Source organism: Pristis pectinata, chromosome 12 (assembly GCF_009764475.1).
Source record: "Pristis pectinata isolate sPriPec2 chromosome 12, sPriPec2.1.pri, whole genome shotgun sequence".
NCBI classification, from domain to species: domain Eukaryota; kingdom Metazoa; phylum Chordata; class Chondrichthyes; order Rhinopristiformes; family Pristidae; genus Pristis; species Pristis pectinata.
The window spans coordinates 31504783-31522127 of record NC_067416.1 but is presented as its reverse complement, the minus strand read 5'-3'; the positions used below and the strand labels follow the sequence as shown (position 1 = coordinate 31522127).

Genomic DNA, 17345 nt, shown 5'->3' with positions numbered 1-17345 from the left:
TTAGTGCATTTAGAATCAGGCAGCTGAGTTTTGATTGATCCTGAATATACATGGAGGATAGGAAGAGGACGAGATATGAATGGACAAGGACGTTCAACTCCAAAAGGCAATGAAGAGGCATGCAAGGGTTTCAACAGCAAGCGAACTAAGGCCAGGGTGCAGTTGAGCAATGTTGTAGAGGGGGAAGTAGACGGTCTTAGTGGCATGCATTTGTGAATTCAATGAATCTAGTTTATGGGCAATGGCCAAATAACAACCACAAAATATGCTGGTCTTTCAAGTCTTCAAGAAAGAGACCTTGTTCTGGTGTATGCACAACTCCAGTCTCATCAAAATATGGTTGTTTTTTTAATATATAGTGAGAAGAGTTGTAAAAATACATCTTTCCATTATCACCTACACCCAAATAAAAATTTACCCAACCAGAAAGATTATAGTAAAGCTTCTCAGTTAAATTCTTTGTCAATGCAAGTTCTGAGCATAAAACAGTCCTTATATTTTGTACTAGCTTCCCATCTTATTCAGAAAGGTCAAAAACATCGAGTTTGGGATATGAAAATAACATTTTGTTTGAGTAAGGTTTTAGTTTTGGAAGGTGGGATTTGGGACATTATTGAACTACGGAATCATCAAATGCATTGCACCATAGATGTAGTGGAACAAAGACCTAAGAATTACAACAACAAAAAATTTAAAAAATCAAGAATATCTTCAATGTAATAATGTTTCTTGGTGACACTGAAAATGCAGAGACTTGGGCTTATTTTCACTCGTGTCTCTCCTTGTTGCTAGTACTTCCAATTATTTTGCACTGTGCCTTTATAAAAGGTGGTGAAAACTCTGAATCTGGCAGTGCTTCTAGCTGCCTACTGAAGAGATTTGCTTCCTCGACATGTTGACAAATGATGGATTACAAGAGCAGCCACATAAAATAAGGAGAAAATCCTTTAGCAGTGAGCGAAGGCGGCATTGCCATGACAAGTAGCTATGAATAATTACTGGACATTTTAATTGCTTACAGGAGGTTTAACAAATGTCAAAACCCAAAGCAACAGACAATCAAATTATTACCTTGTTTAGCAGTTGCAGGCCTATAGAAGTATGATGAGAGAAAATAAAGATTAAAACTTAGAAAATGGACTAGAGAAAATATTTTTGCACCCATTTTTAGGTTTTAGAAGTATATAGCATGGGATTTTGGGCACGTTTGCCATCTTTTAATGCATATTTCCTGATGAAATCCCACCTTTCTTTTTATATATTCATTCAAGGGACACGGGCTTCACAAGCTGAGCCAGCATTTAATTTCCCATCCCTAGCTGCCCTTGAGAAGGTGATGGTGAGCTGCCTTCTTGAACTGCTGAAGTCCTTGAGGTGTGGGTGTACCCACAATGCTATTAGAGGTTGAGATATTACACCAGGCACTTCTCGCTGTCATTCATCTTTATACCAATGTCATCTTCCTGCTTTATTTTGCGAAACTAGTGATGTTATCAACATGACCATCATGGCTTATTTGCTTAATGGCAGAAATTGGATTAAAAGGTTGAAATTTGCATCCTATACTGATAACAATTCAATAAGGAGTACTTTATGATGAAAGTAGTAAATCTGTACAATAAAACTCTAATACACCATTTTTGAACAGAAATCCCAATGGTTCAGCATCTGGCTCACCAGGTAAAGTTTTCCCACTCTCCCTTTCATACACTGGGGCCCTGGTGCCCGCATTCCTGTCCGACTTTCTGGGGCCCTGGCTCCCTTCTGTCTTCCATGGTCCCTTGAAACTGACCTGGTTGTGTTTCTCACATTCCTTTGAAACCTACCAGGGCCTTATTTCCCACACTCCCATTAAACTTGAGGCTCAGTAGAACATTTATCATTCTGCAACTTAACCTACAAAAAGTGACTTAAAATCTGTTGGAGCATTAATATTGAATAACATCCAATAGTCCAGAAAAAAAAAACTGTTGGTCTAACTAGAGTCCAGAGTGTGCCAAATTAATGGCGCTTTACAGTAGTTTAAAGAGACATTGCCTTTATATTTAATAAAGCAGCAATAGTTTTACAGTTCATTATAAAACCACTCATGACATGAGATGGGATCACAGACCCTTGTTCATTCCATAGTCCACCAGTTGACTCACAGCTGGATATATACTTGCCTCCTCTGTGATGATGTTTCTCACCCCCTCAGCCCATCACAGCCAGTCCAAAGCTCAGGTGATGGATCCCTCACTTCAGTGCCCCCATCCCTCCAATTTTCACCACCTCTGCACCCCAACGTTTCCAGCCTCCTCCTGTTTCCTCATTATTTTCCACAGCAAATGGAGAGATCACACTAATGGCACCAACTCATTTCCCATGGGACAATGAGCAAATGTCATTTTGCAATGAGTTTGGAAGCAACCTTTTTAAAACAACATAGGTCACATTTTAACTGATAATACTAATGCTTTCTTAATGCAAGGAGGTACCTACTTTGCAATTTTTTTTTTGCTGATTTCAGGTTGACAGTATTTTTAGTGTACATATAGCTGCCAAAATGTGTGCAATTCCATTCCAAGGCATCTGAGTGCAGTGGCATACTTTGTTCCAAAAGTTAACCTACAGTTCGTCAAATTCAGATGATTTGTGTGTACCCAACTGTTTCCAGCTCGAATCAAACTAACCTCAAGAATGATGCCAACTCTGATACATGCCAAAAACTGATAGAGAAGTAACATGAGATGGAATATTTTATTCCACTCATTATTAATACCACTTCACCCATTTTTCACTCTGGGTACCAAATAGATGACAGCAAGAAAAATCCACGGCCTTGGAAAACTATGGCTTTATTTCCAAAAGAATGAGTTTGCATTCATAACAAAAGTACCTCTCAAAGTGCATACAGTATATGTTACTATATCTTATACACGGAAGATAGAATGATTACTTTTTTTTTCCTTAACAGTGCTTCTCCAGCCTATGACTCCTATTTGTAAACTGTGGGGGAAAGGTGCCAAGTGCAAGAGAATTCCATCATCCCATGCCACGCCTTCCTGGTTTGTACATACATCACAGTAGCTTCACTGTTACTGGAATTAGAGTTAGTGATAAGTATTGTTTTTGCTTGCAATCCAAATTTCAAGATGAATTTCTAAAAAAAAATGCTCCAATGAAATAGAAACATCTAGTTTACTCTCCGTGCAACATGTAAATGAACATAAAAACTTGAGTTAGAAGACAGACAGACCGCTTGTTTTGTGACTACATCCATTACAATTTCTATAGACCAGGCTTATAGCCTTGCTGGGCAAGAAGCCAGCAATTTGACTTCTCCATAGAATGCTGGCCAATCAAACTGCAAATTAATTTTTTTTAACCAGTCTTCCAGGTGAAGATCCTTTGCTTGGTAACTTAGAATTAGGCACTTCAAGGTAATTGTAATTATGAATGGCATTGGGATCTCTCAGTAAATCACATTGCTTCAACAAAAGATATTATGACGGATTCATCATTCTGGGCCAACATTTTATCAGCTTGTGATAAATGTTCACCGAGGTTTGCATTTTCTGTTGCAAGACGACTTTGTCAAGAAAACTGTTTAAAAATTCTGAAGTTCCCTATCATCATTTCACATTCACGCTACTGACTGGTGAAATAAAACACTTAGAATACACAGTATGGTCGGGTTGGGCAAGGGTTTGCAGGGAGAGGATGCTTAAAATATTAGAAATTGTGTTGCCTGACAATTTGCCTGTCACCTTTATTTTGGTGGCAGGTTACATTGCCCTTCCCATGATCATGGGTCATATGATGATAATATTTAAACCAGCCTCTCACAATGCAAATAGGAACCTGACTTAAATCTAGCACTGGTTGATATTCCTGGGAGAAAATAAAATGTAGTCAGTAGTAGCCTGTCAAATCAGTTACATACAGCTAAAAACACCACTTGCTGGTCAGGAGGTGGAGGAGTGACTCCCTCATCGCATTAAAAAGATCTGCCACTACATCCTGCATTGTGGGCCTGATCCCCAATCCTCTGATTGTCACTTCAAATTCCCTCCATCTCCTTTGGCCCTCCAGAATCTTCCAGTCATGTATACCTTGCGATTTCTCATCCATCTTCACCTCCCCACACCACCCCCTCCCCACAACTCCCCTACCCATCACTCCACCACAATTCCCATTGAACCCACTTCTCTTCTTATTGCTTGTCTGACCACACCCACTCTGCCTCATAAACTTCCTCCCAAATGCAAGTCCAATCTCCCCTCCTCTTCTGTTCTGCAATCTCTCCTGACTGCCTCTTCCACCCAATTGCTGATGCAATTCCAACTGCTGCATTCCAAAGTCTCATTGTTGCCAGTGATCATCCTAAACAGGATATCATTGCAGCCTCCTACCACTGGCTTTGTGGTCTTTCAGCAGTCAGTTGCAGAGTGGGAAATGGTGTAAGACATGATAATGGGTCCCTACTATTAAAAACAATATTGCATCCACCATTATCACCACTTCTCCCAACACTATTCATGTACTCCCTACTAATGCTGAGGCAATTATTTTTCCTGGAGCTTTCACATGGTATCATTTGGCATTAAAAAAAAATCACACAATTAATCTCAAATTACTAACTGATTTGCAGGCAGAAAACAGGTAGACAATTTCTCTGTAATCTGCTCTCCTGATTCAAGCCAGCAAAATGCCCTCATTTAAACATTCAGAGTTGTTAATGGAGTTTAGCAGAGCATCACGAGGCCCTGACTGCTAGTCTATTTTGACCAAGGCAAAGGAATTTCTCGTATCTGACTGTGTGGGCCATTTAGAACTCCCTGGTCACATCTTTTCACCCTATCCTGCAATGAGACACAGACTGGAACTTCTCTGAGTGTCTGTAAAAGGCTAAGGAGCATTGAAGTACTTCATTTCCAGCAGCTTTCTGGCAATTTAGGATGGGATTATTAAGACATGGTAGTTGAAGTCAATTTCTTTCACTGTGGCAGGTGGGAACCTTACCAAAGCCATTGGACTCCTTATTGGAAACTTATTGGCATTTTAAACTTTTGCAAAATAATGGAAGCAGTGAAACATTACTGATGATGGAAATCTGAATCAAAAAGAGAAGATGCTTGAAATACTCATCAGGTCAGTCAGAACCTGTGGAGAGAGAAACAGTTAACATTGCAGGTTGATGACCTCTTGCCAGTCCTGAAATATTAAATATTTTTCCCTCCCCACACATGCTGACTGACCTGCTGGGATTTCTATTATCCTTTTTTTTTAAATCAGCGAAACAATAGTATGAGCACGTTACAGCAATGTCAAAATTATTTTCCACCCTTAAGTCCAGGTGAGCTTGAAATGTTGAAGATATAATGTGCAGCTGCTGACACATTTCTGTTTCCTGATTATCTGTTTATGAAAGAACACTTATAAATTCTGCATTTGACTTGGCACGGTTTTTGATTTAGTGCAGCCCTCAAAATGGGCAAGCTCTGCTTAGCCTTAAAAAAAAGGTCAGTCTTTTTCACCTTTCACTCAGTTCCAGCAACTGGTTGGAGCTCATAAAAAATTGGCAAGATTGATAACTAATCATAAAGAAATACTGGTAAGTGAAGAGGAATATACATTAACTTTTCAGTCTGTCGTCATCAAGGATAACAGTGGAGATTAAACAGATGTGAGTTGTGCATGACTTCATAGAAGGGAGTGTACTCTGGCAGCTTCTTTGTGCTGCTATTTCAGCTTTTATCAATTTTGACTCCACTTTTGACAGCTATGGGAGTTGTGGTGGATCAAAAAGGTGATCATCTGGATAGTCTGTTGTATTTTACTTTTCAGCTGCCAAGGCGAGGTATTGGTAGTCAGGATATCCAACTCATGAACAAAACACATCCAAATCTGCCTGAAAGGAAAGACAGAGTTAGTGGGATAATAAAGCTTGATTTTAATCTTGAGGGCAGGGAGAAGAAGATATTTAGTACTCTTTAAACTAGTGGATCCATAAGTGGTGATAAAGGAAAGAGGACTCCATGATAGAATTATCCTACATGAATTTCAAATTGAGGCAGCTTGCGGGGTTATCAGAACTTTTTCCTCAATCCAGACCTTATAATTTTATTAACATTAAATAGTTGATAAATAAGATGAATGCTCGTGTTAAATGATGTCAGTGGCTAAGATATGTATTTTCTTCCATGTTTATAAATGTTTTTCAATAAAAACTAGTTTGGTTTTATAGTTTTAAAAAAATGACCTGGAAACCATGATCATCATAGTAAAGCTGTTCTGGCCCTTTAGATTAAAGTGAAGTTATTTACATTTGGATCTTACTGATCACTGAAATTAAATTGCATTGAATTCACAGTGAATGACCCTCCCCAATCAATTGTGATTCTGTAGGATTTTTAATATTGACAAGATAATATCATACCACAGGACATTTTAATCATTACAGCAAAATTAGGAGTTCATCTGGCCAAAAAGGCAAGATACAATCATATTTCGCTTTTGGCATTAAAGACAAATCTGGTCAGACTTCAACATTTAGAACTTTAAAATCTGTTATCAACCAATAAAAAAAAATTGTTTGATAAAGACAGCATTACCATTGCCTAAAAGGATGGTGAAAGCTTGGAACGGTAGCAGGCAGGCACATCAAGTATTTTAAAATGAGAGCCTAATTTTAACATAATCAGCCTAATGGGTTTACACGATCAAATTGCACAACAAGTCGAATTCTCCACCTGACTTTGGGTTTCATTAGTTTCAATGGAGATAAAATTAATGAGATTATGAATGGTGTTTGAACTGGAACCCATTCCATTTCTGCCTGGAAGGGAAAGTCAGTTTAATATTAAACCTAAGATCTGATTTTAAAGAAATAACTAATAGAAAAAGAGACTTCCTACAATAAAAATGAAAAGTTAAAAAAATCAGACAGGCACTATTAGAAGCGATACAATGGTGTGAACAGAAATAATATGTTTAAATTTTAACAAAATACTGTTTTGGTGCTTGTATGACAGCAGAAAGCTATATCTACCTGGAGTAACATCATTACTGTAATATTAGGCTTTCATTGCCATAGCAACTCTACTGAAAACATACAAACTGACAAGACAAGAATTTTCCTAAGCTTAATAATCCAAAACAAATTATTTTTTCCAATATGTACCTTGATATATGACCTATTTCAGTTCCTTGTGAGATTGTCAATCACTTACATCAACTTTGCCAACTCAAACAAAACTGAAGGTGAGTGATGAAGATTTTGATTGAAAATATGGCTGGAGAAAGTAATCTCTCAAGGTTTACATTTTCCACTTGCCATGATTAGTTATGGTCCACAAACAAATAGGAGCATGCAGCACAAGCATTAATATAAATTAAGGTAAAATAACAGTTGTTTTCAAAGAGGAAACATTCACCACATTTTGTAATTGTAACTACAGAAGATGAGAATGGTCAGAAAACTTATAACTGGTAATGATTTTACATTTGCAAAAAATACCACTTGCCCTTTGTGAAGACCCTTCTATCATAAATTCAGCCCTAACATCTGTAAGCTCAAGGGCTGATGGAAATCTCACTGATCGACCAGGAAATCTTAACCATAAAATTGAATTTCAAACCAAGGTTACTGCCAATCTTAATGGCTAATTAGTATGGTAAAATACAACCTTCAGTGTTAGGGGACATCTTTGATTCAAGAGCGAATATATACAAGAGTATATCAGGCTGTTGGTAGTACAGGCAGTTCCAGGTTACATACGGGTTTTATTCCTCAGAACTACCTGTAAGCAGATTTCTCCGCAAGTCAGAAACATCGAATTTCTGTAGCTATCCATATCAGATCACTCGACACACACTCGCTATAATTCTTTCATTTCGAATATTTACCCTAATGCTACCCATAATTAACCTTATGGAATATATACTTTATCCAGTTATTAATGAATACCCAAAACATTTTATTATTGAAAGACGCTTTAAAGATGTACAGGAGAATTGCGTGAAGTCCAATTTTTGTAAGTCAGGTCACTCCTAACCTGGGGAGCTCCTACACTTATGTTACAAATTAATGAAGAAGTTGTTAATAGTCAATCACAGTGGTAGGTCTGCAGTCACCTATATACTAGACTGGGTAAGGATGGCAGAAATCTTTCCCTGAAGGGCATTAGTGAACAGACGGGTAAATTTTGTAAACAAACATTTAGCAGTTTGAAATTTACCAATACTGAGGCTAGTTTTTTTTTAAATATAAAAGTTCCATATTTACATGGAACCAGTTGCCATGGAGGGACTCCAACTCATAATACTGGATTAGTGACCCAGAAACTATGGCTATGAGCCCAGTAACTAAACCAAAATGCTACTGTATTGTGCAAAGCTTCACTAAGACAATCTTATTGTCATACAGGTAACAAAAGGAATGTGATTCAAAAGAGAGATTTGCAAGTCAAACAAAGGAATGAGAAAAATGGCAATTACAAAGTGGAGTAAAATATGACAAACTATAGTGAAAGCAAAGCAGTAGGTATAACAAGTGGACAAAGTAAACGAGAAAATTAAGTTGACATAGAAAAGCTTAAAAGTTCAGGAAAATTAAAGGAAGCATCTTGATCCTGGATTTTGCTCCTATCTTTATACACCATTCCTTCTCATTAAACCTTCTACTTATTAAACTTCATTCTTTTTTTCTTCATTCTTTCACATGTAAAAAAAAACAATCCTGACCCTATTTTTTTTGTTTTGAATCCTTAATTGGAAAGCACTTGGACTTGGAGTGCACACGTACTGCTATTCATTGCTATTGACGTAAAGTAGTCAATAAAGAAAGAATTTACAATGGCTAAAAATTCATCCCCTTCAATATCACTAAATGTGCTGCATGATAGTGACTGTGCACTACATTCTGCATCTGAAACTCCATTCCACTGAAGCTCAAAACATTCTGACATTCAAGCCTCCAGGGTACGTAACAGTCACCCTGGTGAGGTACGGCAGGTAGCCACTTACCAATACATCCAGAAAAGAATCAATGCTGCTGAGTTTGGGGAGGAATGGAAGAGAATTGTTTCATAAAGGTATTGACAGAAAGATTTGATAAATCGCAGTCTTACTCACTTTGTACACTTGCACCCAGTCTTACTCACTTTGTTTCTTTACATTAATCAAATTTAAATGCTTTTGAAAGAAAATACGCACCACAAAATGAGCCTGGCTTGGAAGTTCATAGAAGTACTTCAACACTATCATTGTAGGTATGCTATAAGTGTGGTACAAATTCCATATTCTTTGTATTCATGGCAAAGTTACAGAGGCAGATTGGAAACAGATGCAAGGAAAATCGGAGCCTGTGAGTTTAGCACCACAACCATTAGCCACAGTAAGTAAAACTGGATCAAATCAGCCATACCAGCTAAAGCCTACCTCATTAAATCTTGCCACCAGGTCTTCAATTGCATTGTGCTCCCTACTTTTGCTATCCAGATCAGGTGCCAAGGTGGAGGTTTTGAGGGGGGATGGTCTGCTGGGGCAACTGGGATTTACTAAATCCCTGGTCAGAAAGCAGAGGTAGTCAAGCGGTAAGACCTTGCGATAGAGTTCCTGCTCTTGCTCGGTCAAAATACTGGCAATTTCTTCAGGGAATTGGATCAGGTGTCGAAGGTCCGTCAGCTCCTTGCTGATGCCAGCCACATTGGATGGCAGTGTGCTTGAGCCAGCCATGGTTATGCAGAGTTGCCGCTCTAGAAAATAAAGAAAGTTTGCCAATGAGTTCTATCAACTGGAAATAATACACAGAATAAAGAATTTCTGAGCTTAAATTGGAAACCTTTGAAAAGTTTTTAAATAATCGCTGATATGCTTGAGGGACTAACAGCTTATAACCTGCTGTGCCATTATATCTAACAGCATACGTACATATTAAAAGGTACATGTTACAGCAGTCAAATGAACACAGAAAATGCTAAAAAAAAAATACACAGCAACCTCTGCAAGATAGAAACAGAATTGATGCTTCAGGGTGATGACCATTTATCTGAATCTGCCAGATCCTTACCAAAATGCCAGCTCTATTTTCCTCATTATAGATGCTCTCTGATGTCCAGAATATTTCCAGCATACACTGTTTTTATTTTATTTCTAGTATCTGCAGGGTTTTGCTTTTACATACAGTAATAATCTAAATCACTCCCCCTCCCCACCCCATGTCCACATCACCCCTTGTATAAACCCTAATAAAGTTCCATATTTTTCAAGATAATTCAAACATTAAAGCATTACATTCACATGGCACCTTGGCTCAAAAAAAAAACTCCTCACCCAACTGATGAACAAAAATAAACTACTTATTTACAAACAAAGTCATATGACCAGCTTCATGTTTTGTTGCAGATTTAGGTACAGAAATAATCTGCGGTGAGAAACTTAGGTTCTTCTTAGTTGTGCTTGTGATTACTTTTTGAAATAACCAAATGTTAAATGTTTCTAAGTTTATTTGACAGCAAAGTGGTAAAACATCTGAGATCAGTAAATCATTACAAAGATACAATTCAGCATGGAAAGTTCCATAGAATCATTAGGGTTCACAGCGCTTAAAGAAAACATTCAATCCACTGAGTTGACTCTCTGCTAAGGGAATCAGAAAATAATTCCACTCCCCAAGTCCCTCTAGATATCACTTCATCTTTCTCTGCTTCATATTTTTAAATGCTCTTCCTTAAAAGGTCCACTAGTCTCTCCCTTAACTAGAAAGTTTTCCATGTTCTAACAACTGTGAAGAGAAAATGCTAACCATTTATCTTCATGGCCTGTGTAGTAAATACAAGTTGACAACTCCTCGTCATCGACTCTGGTGACATAGACTTTCCCTGATTACAACAAAAAAACCTTCATAATTTTAATAGCCTTTAAGTATCGGCTTAGTCTTTGCCACTCTCAGCATCTCAAATCTCCCCTCAGAACTTTAAGTTCTTAGCTCCAGTATCATCCAAATGAAAACACACTGTGCACAGTTTTAATGCTCTTTTGTAATCAGGCTTCAACAACTGCAAACAGTACTCTGGCCCTTAATCATTTCCTTGTAAAAATAAACATCAATATCTTGCTGCTGTCTTTTAGGTCCTCATTTACAAAACCTGAAGCGTTACTGGGATAATGCAGAGGTTTGGCTATCTGCACTCTCACTTTCAAGGAATAACGTGATTGATTCTTTAGGTTTTTCTGTTCTTCCACACCTTTTGTGTTTTTGCATTTGGTTTTGACTCCTGATTTCTCTTCTCCCCCCCCCCCCCCGCCCCCCCACCAGATTATATCATTATACTCTTTTGCCTTTTAAATTGTACCTGCCACCTAGTGCTATGCATTCCACAACTTGCTTTGTTGTTACACAGCAACTCACCTCCTTTTATAAGATATCAGCATCATGACAGATGAAAGGAGTTAATGACAAACTCTGGCGGTAGTGTGGGAGAAGGAATCAACGTGTGAGCAGCAAACCTCCAGCAGTGGCTACAGGTTCACTCAGCAGATGGAGATCATACTGTACTTTGCTTCTTGGCACATCTACAGACTTCAGCCTGAGCTCTTCACAATGACTGCGCCAGCCTTGGTCTTGCTTCTCCAGACAAGGTGGTTCTCCAAGTTGTCCAGGTGAATGCTGAATTTCTGGAAACATGTTTGGCTATCTCACTGTGTGGAACTATGCTGAGGTGAACTATGGTCTTCTGCCAAAACTCTTGAATTGGCTATAAAGCACAACCTTCAGTAAAATGGTCTTGTCATATGAGCCAGCTAGCAAAGTGTCAGTGTCCGGCATGGTCTGTGGACGTTCTCTCAAATTTCTTGTTGTTGTGATCCATTGTTCTCAATAAAATTAAGAGTGACTCCAAGGAATTTCTAGAGAAATCAAGGATGGTCAATCCTGATTCCTACTTGAAGCAATCTTCTATACTCATTTCTCTCCTGTTTGGCAGAGAATTTCAAGATTTAGATCCAGCAATGATGTAGGGAGAATGATACATTTCTAATTCATCCCGAATTGGATGGTTCCCCTGAATTTCCAATTCAGGATTGTGTGCAACTTGAAGGGGAACCTATGTTCCCATATATTTGTTGTCCTTGTCCCCCTTGGTGGTGGATGTCATAGGTTTGGGAGGTGCTGCCAAAGTGACATTGGCAAGAAACCACAGTGCATTATGTAGGTGACCGACACTACAGCAAGAGTATGCCAGTGGTCGAGGCAGTTACTGACCTAATAGACAAAGTGTTTTGTGTTCAATATCTGAAATGCTCCCAAGTGATTTTATAAGAACACATATCCTAACATCTGAAGTACTTTAAATTAGGTTATTGTTATTGACTTGAAATTCATGCCTGGTTGGTCACACTAAATGCCGAATCACTGGAACTGAATTTTGGATGTAGAATGCAAAGTAATGTCAGTATTACAAAGTATTACTGGCAGAGGATGAATTTCTAGGCTGGATGAATTTCTGGATACACAAAATAATAATCCAGAATAATCTGCAATATTAAACTTTGCCAATGAGATTTAATCATCAGTTTTATGGCCAATGCTGCTTTCTCTAATCCAGGAAAAATAATTAACAGATCATGTTACACAAGTACCATTTTGAAAATCATTACATATTCTCAAACTGAAACATAAATATGGGTGTGCTCGTTGAAATGTTTACTTTTGGTTCTTGTGTCACTGACAAATGTCTCAACATTCTGCAAATGCAAAAAAAAGATTGAACCCAAAGCTTGCTTTTGTTATTGTGGAGCGTACATAATGTATTTACCACTGATTGAAAACCTAACTACAGAGCGTAGGTTTCCTATTTCTGTGCCGTCCACAATTTTAATTACTGTTCAACAGCAGTCTGGTAACAGTCCCTCAATCAGCTGACCTATCGTGCATGATAGAAAGGTCAGTTCAATTCTGCTATTGTTTGTGACAATGCTCAGAGAAACTGCCTTGTTACAAAGCAAACCTATGACCTAATGTGCCGTGTGCACTGTGGCATGAATTCTGAAGTGCAAAGCCACATACACAAATAGGAGCACCAAGATAGAACAGAAAAGAGAGGCATAAAAATGCACTAATATTTTCTGAAGTGAAAAATAGGAAAATACATGGTTATAGCAATTGAAGGCTTTAAAAGAAATTACTATTATTGCCCAGAAAATCATACCCACATGGTAGCACTATCTGCTATACTAATGGAACTGAAGATCAGAGGCTGGCTCAATGCATTGCTATTACCATGCAGCATGTGTATTGCTACTGACCAGGTTTGAATTTCTGGCCACACATGCACCTAAATTTTTGAAAATCCAACAAATAAGTATTGAATCCCTATTTTATTTCACATTCAAATAAACTTGAACATATTTCCCTGAAGTGGTAAAATTCAGTGATGACACAAAGTACATTTGAGAACGAGTGCAAGAGTTGGGGTGGGGGTGAAATATGAATAGATTTTGAATACTGCCAGGAGCCTTTCACCTGGTGTTGGATCCATAAGTGGGGAGACGAACGGTACATTAAGTGAATGCAGACTGAAATATAAACAAAAAGAGGAGAAATCCACCTACTCTGGAAATGTTGCAGAAATTGCCAACCTTGAGGTCAGGTCTGAAGCACTAATGGATTCAGCACTTAATTGGTCTAGGTTTTCTGTTTCCCTCACCAGCCCATGATTTTCTGACCATTAAAGTGAATCAATGCAAATTTCAGATCTGCAAGCACATCCTCACATTTGTTTACAGATGGGTCAGATATTAAAATCTGCTACAACAAGGAGAGCAGATGGCTCTACCTGCAATGGTCAAACAGAGCACCAAACGTTGAATACGTAGACCAATCACATTCAGAATGTACCAGTAGGTATGCCATGAACATTTTTAGAATCTATACAAATATTAGACACATTCAAATGCTCAGACAGCTTTGGCAGTCAGTTCAGCCCTGGGTTGCAACTTTCAATGCATGCTTGTGGGATTGGCAGTTGTGTTGCAGAGAGGCTTGTTGATCAGGTGGGAGCCAGCTTCACTAAGGAAGTTCACACCACCAGACCCATCCGAAGTATAATCAAGTCGAACAGGCAGGAGCCTGCTGAGCAAGGGTGGTGACCTGCTTGAAGAAAGTTTCAGAACGTTATATTCTTATGTTAAGTGATTCAGGAGAGTTGCAGTGAAATCAAGACTGAAGTTAGAAAACATTTCCAGTAAGAACATTGGAAACCCTACCAAATTATGCTTGAGAGTTGAATACTTTTTTATATATATGGAGCAAATTATTTAAAATGACCTAGACTGAATCCCTTATCTAGTTAACCTTGGTAGTTTCAGTACAGCATTACTGCGCATCTAGTGACCCCTGATGGCAGGGTGCCCTGGTGTGAAAACAAGAAAGCCCATATTAGTTCTAAGCTAGTGACTGCCCAACTGGCTCAGCACGGAGCAGCAATAATTCCAGCCACTTAATACCACCTACACAAAGATTCATCTCATTTCAATTGATAAGGCAAGTTACATAATGACTAATCACTGTTGTTACATCTGCACATTTCCTGACTTGAATATTTAGTAATGGGACAGATGAAGCTGGATCTCAAGTGCTGCTCTGGACTGCTCATATCCACGCTCACCTGGATGTATATGGGAGAGCCATTTCACTGGTTCTCCATTCCCATGAATCAGGGAGCCAGGTGACAAGACCTCAGGAAACATGGTGCAGAGGGTCCACTCCTGGAAAAATCCTGACAGAGACCTTAACAGAAGGAGCAGCTGGGAGTGGAGCTTCATCAGCTGCCGAAGCAATCAAAGTTTCTAAAATTCAGAAACGTTTAAGAACTATTAAAATTGAAGTAAATATTAAAAATGGAAACAATGGCCTGGGGTGGGATTTGAGCAGCAATTCTCCAGTGAAGTGCTGGGGAATTTCACAGGACTGTGCTCAGCCCTTAGACTGTGTGTGGAGTGCAAAGGTGGAGCACAGATCCGGCGCCATCTGTCATTCAGTAAGTTTCAGATTTCCACATTCAACAGCACTTTCCTGTAAGCCTAAGACTTACTGAAGTTTCATCAGAGGCAATGACTCCAGCCAGCAAGGCTTCCCTCATTGTCTTTGAGGACAATTTAATGTTAGTCAACTTGAGAAAAGATACTTATTCACCATACCATACATGCTAGATGTTTTCTAAGATATTTTGTTAAACTATTGCAGAATACAGTAGTTTTCAGACTTCATGTTGTTAACACGAAATAATAATTTTCTATCAATTTGATGCACTTTTGAAGCATTAACGAAGAAACAATGGATAAAACCAATCTACTTATTATAAATTATTACTTATGCAATTAATACAGGCTGTGACAAAATGACAGCTCTAATACACTATGGAAAAATGAAAAAAAATTGACATTTACAAATGTAAAAGGATATTAGTACGTTGCAGAAAACTGAGTTGTGTATATGAGAAATTATTTTGTTCATACAAAGGCAAAATAATATTGAAAAACATGGTACAATATGAAGATTGTATATCATTGAAATAAAAAGGGAAATTGATGATTTGCTTTGAATCAAAATCATGAGAGAGATATGCTGTTTAGCCCATCAATTAACAGAAATAGTTTTCATTAAAAGGGAAAAAAGTAAGCTTACATACACTAGTTCTGAAATGATCAGTTCTATTTTAGAGAATACTGTCAAAATACACAGCAATCTTATAAAGTAGCCCATAATCTATTTTGATAAAGCAAGCAGAAAAGCTGAAATAGTGGATAGTTTGAAGTACAAAACAAATTCCAAATCAGACTACAACAGATATTCAACTGTATCAAACAACAATTGTTGTTTCTGGAGTTATTGATTCTAAGATGCAATTACCTTGCATGCATGTCAAATTCAATCTGTTTGACAATCTGTCTGCATTTGTAATTTAATTGCACATTGAATCTGCCTCTCCAACCTAGTTTTAACCCAGATAGCCACAGAGCTACCTGAGACTTTAATCAACCCAAACAAGCACAAACCATATTGAACGGTCATATACAAGTCCTTTTCAATTTTCTCTATTAATGCTTATATTCATATTTCTAATAGGGAGTGTCCATATTCTCAAGCATTATGCATGTGGGCTCTGGCACTTAGAAATTAGATTGTGTTGCTTCATTTTTATTTTGTACTATTTGATTCAATATCTATGAAAGATAAGTCCTGGGTGTGTGAGTGCACTGAGTCCATGATTTGCACATGATGGCCATTACAATTTCTGGGATCATCTTTTGAGTTGGACTGGCCTTTTCACAGTGTTTGTGAGGTTTCCTTCCTTGTGACCTACTTGCCTTACTTACCAGTTCTACCTCGGTAGCAACCCACACTCCGCAAGAACCAAATCTCTCACCTCTTCCTGTCCACCGATTAATTGACCAGACACCACCGCCCAGAAATCACCCAAATGACCATCACAGGCTTCCACCCCACCACTGACTGCCAGCAGCCAATCATCACCCCAAACCCCACTTCTGGTCCCCATATCACTGGACTCTTCAGCTCACATCCCCCTAGACTTAACCCTAGCCACAAAGTTAACTAATTACCTTGGGCAGCAGTTCCAAGACCCAAGAGGTTGTGGGTGTGCAATGTGCATATGCAGGCACTGTGGAAATTGTACGCCATGATGGGCTAAAATGGGCAGCCTCAGAAAATAAATGCATTACAATGCAATGTTTGATCTGCTAGTAGGCAGGACTCCAAATGTATACCCATTTTATTAATTTTGGCACACAGCCACCAGAAATAAAAAGTTAAATGGTTTATTGCCTCAGCAAGGGATTTAAATTTGCGAGTGTTTAAAACCAGTTAAAGCCAGTCTTAATTACTTAAAGCAACCTTGCACCTCTTGAGAGGAAGGTTTTCTGTTGCTGCGTTAGGATATGGAAGGCATTGCAGGGTAACTGCTCCTTGCCAAAAGATTGATCTCACCATACAGGAGAGAATGGGTTTTCTGGTGCTGCAATGGAAGCTTTGGTGGAGGATATGGAGAGGAGGAGGAGATGTGCAATTTCTGATGGATACAAGCATTTAGTCAAGTTGTCACTGTGGTAGTCAACAAGAGTAAGGTCACAGGCTTTAGTAAAGGGGAATTGATGTTGTGCTCATCATTAGTTCAATGGCATACAATAGTCGCAGAGTCCAGACAGGTGTTCCAAAGGCAGGAGATAGCAGCGAGAGTCAACATCACCTAAGAAAGTGGATGCAAGCTCATAAGAATTTCAAAGACCTCAGATGCATGCGTGGTCAAGGTCACCAATCTTATCAGCTGCATCACTATTGC

At 38.5% G+C, this 17345-nt stretch overlaps 1 protein-coding gene across 7 annotated transcripts in view; it reads right to left on the bottom strand.

Moving 5' to 3' along the window:
• plce1 (phospholipase C, epsilon 1) overlaps positions 1-17345 on the bottom strand; it is a 269332-nt gene that overhangs the window by 88474 nt on the left and 163513 nt on the right. For all 7 annotated transcript variants that reach the window (XM_052027250.1, XM_052027251.1, XM_052027253.1 and 4 more), the window contains one exon: positions 9424-9740. In XM_052027250.1, coding sequence (XP_051883210.1) covers positions 9424-9740 — 317 coding nt within the window. The remainder of the gene's footprint in view (positions 1-9423; positions 9741-17345) is intronic.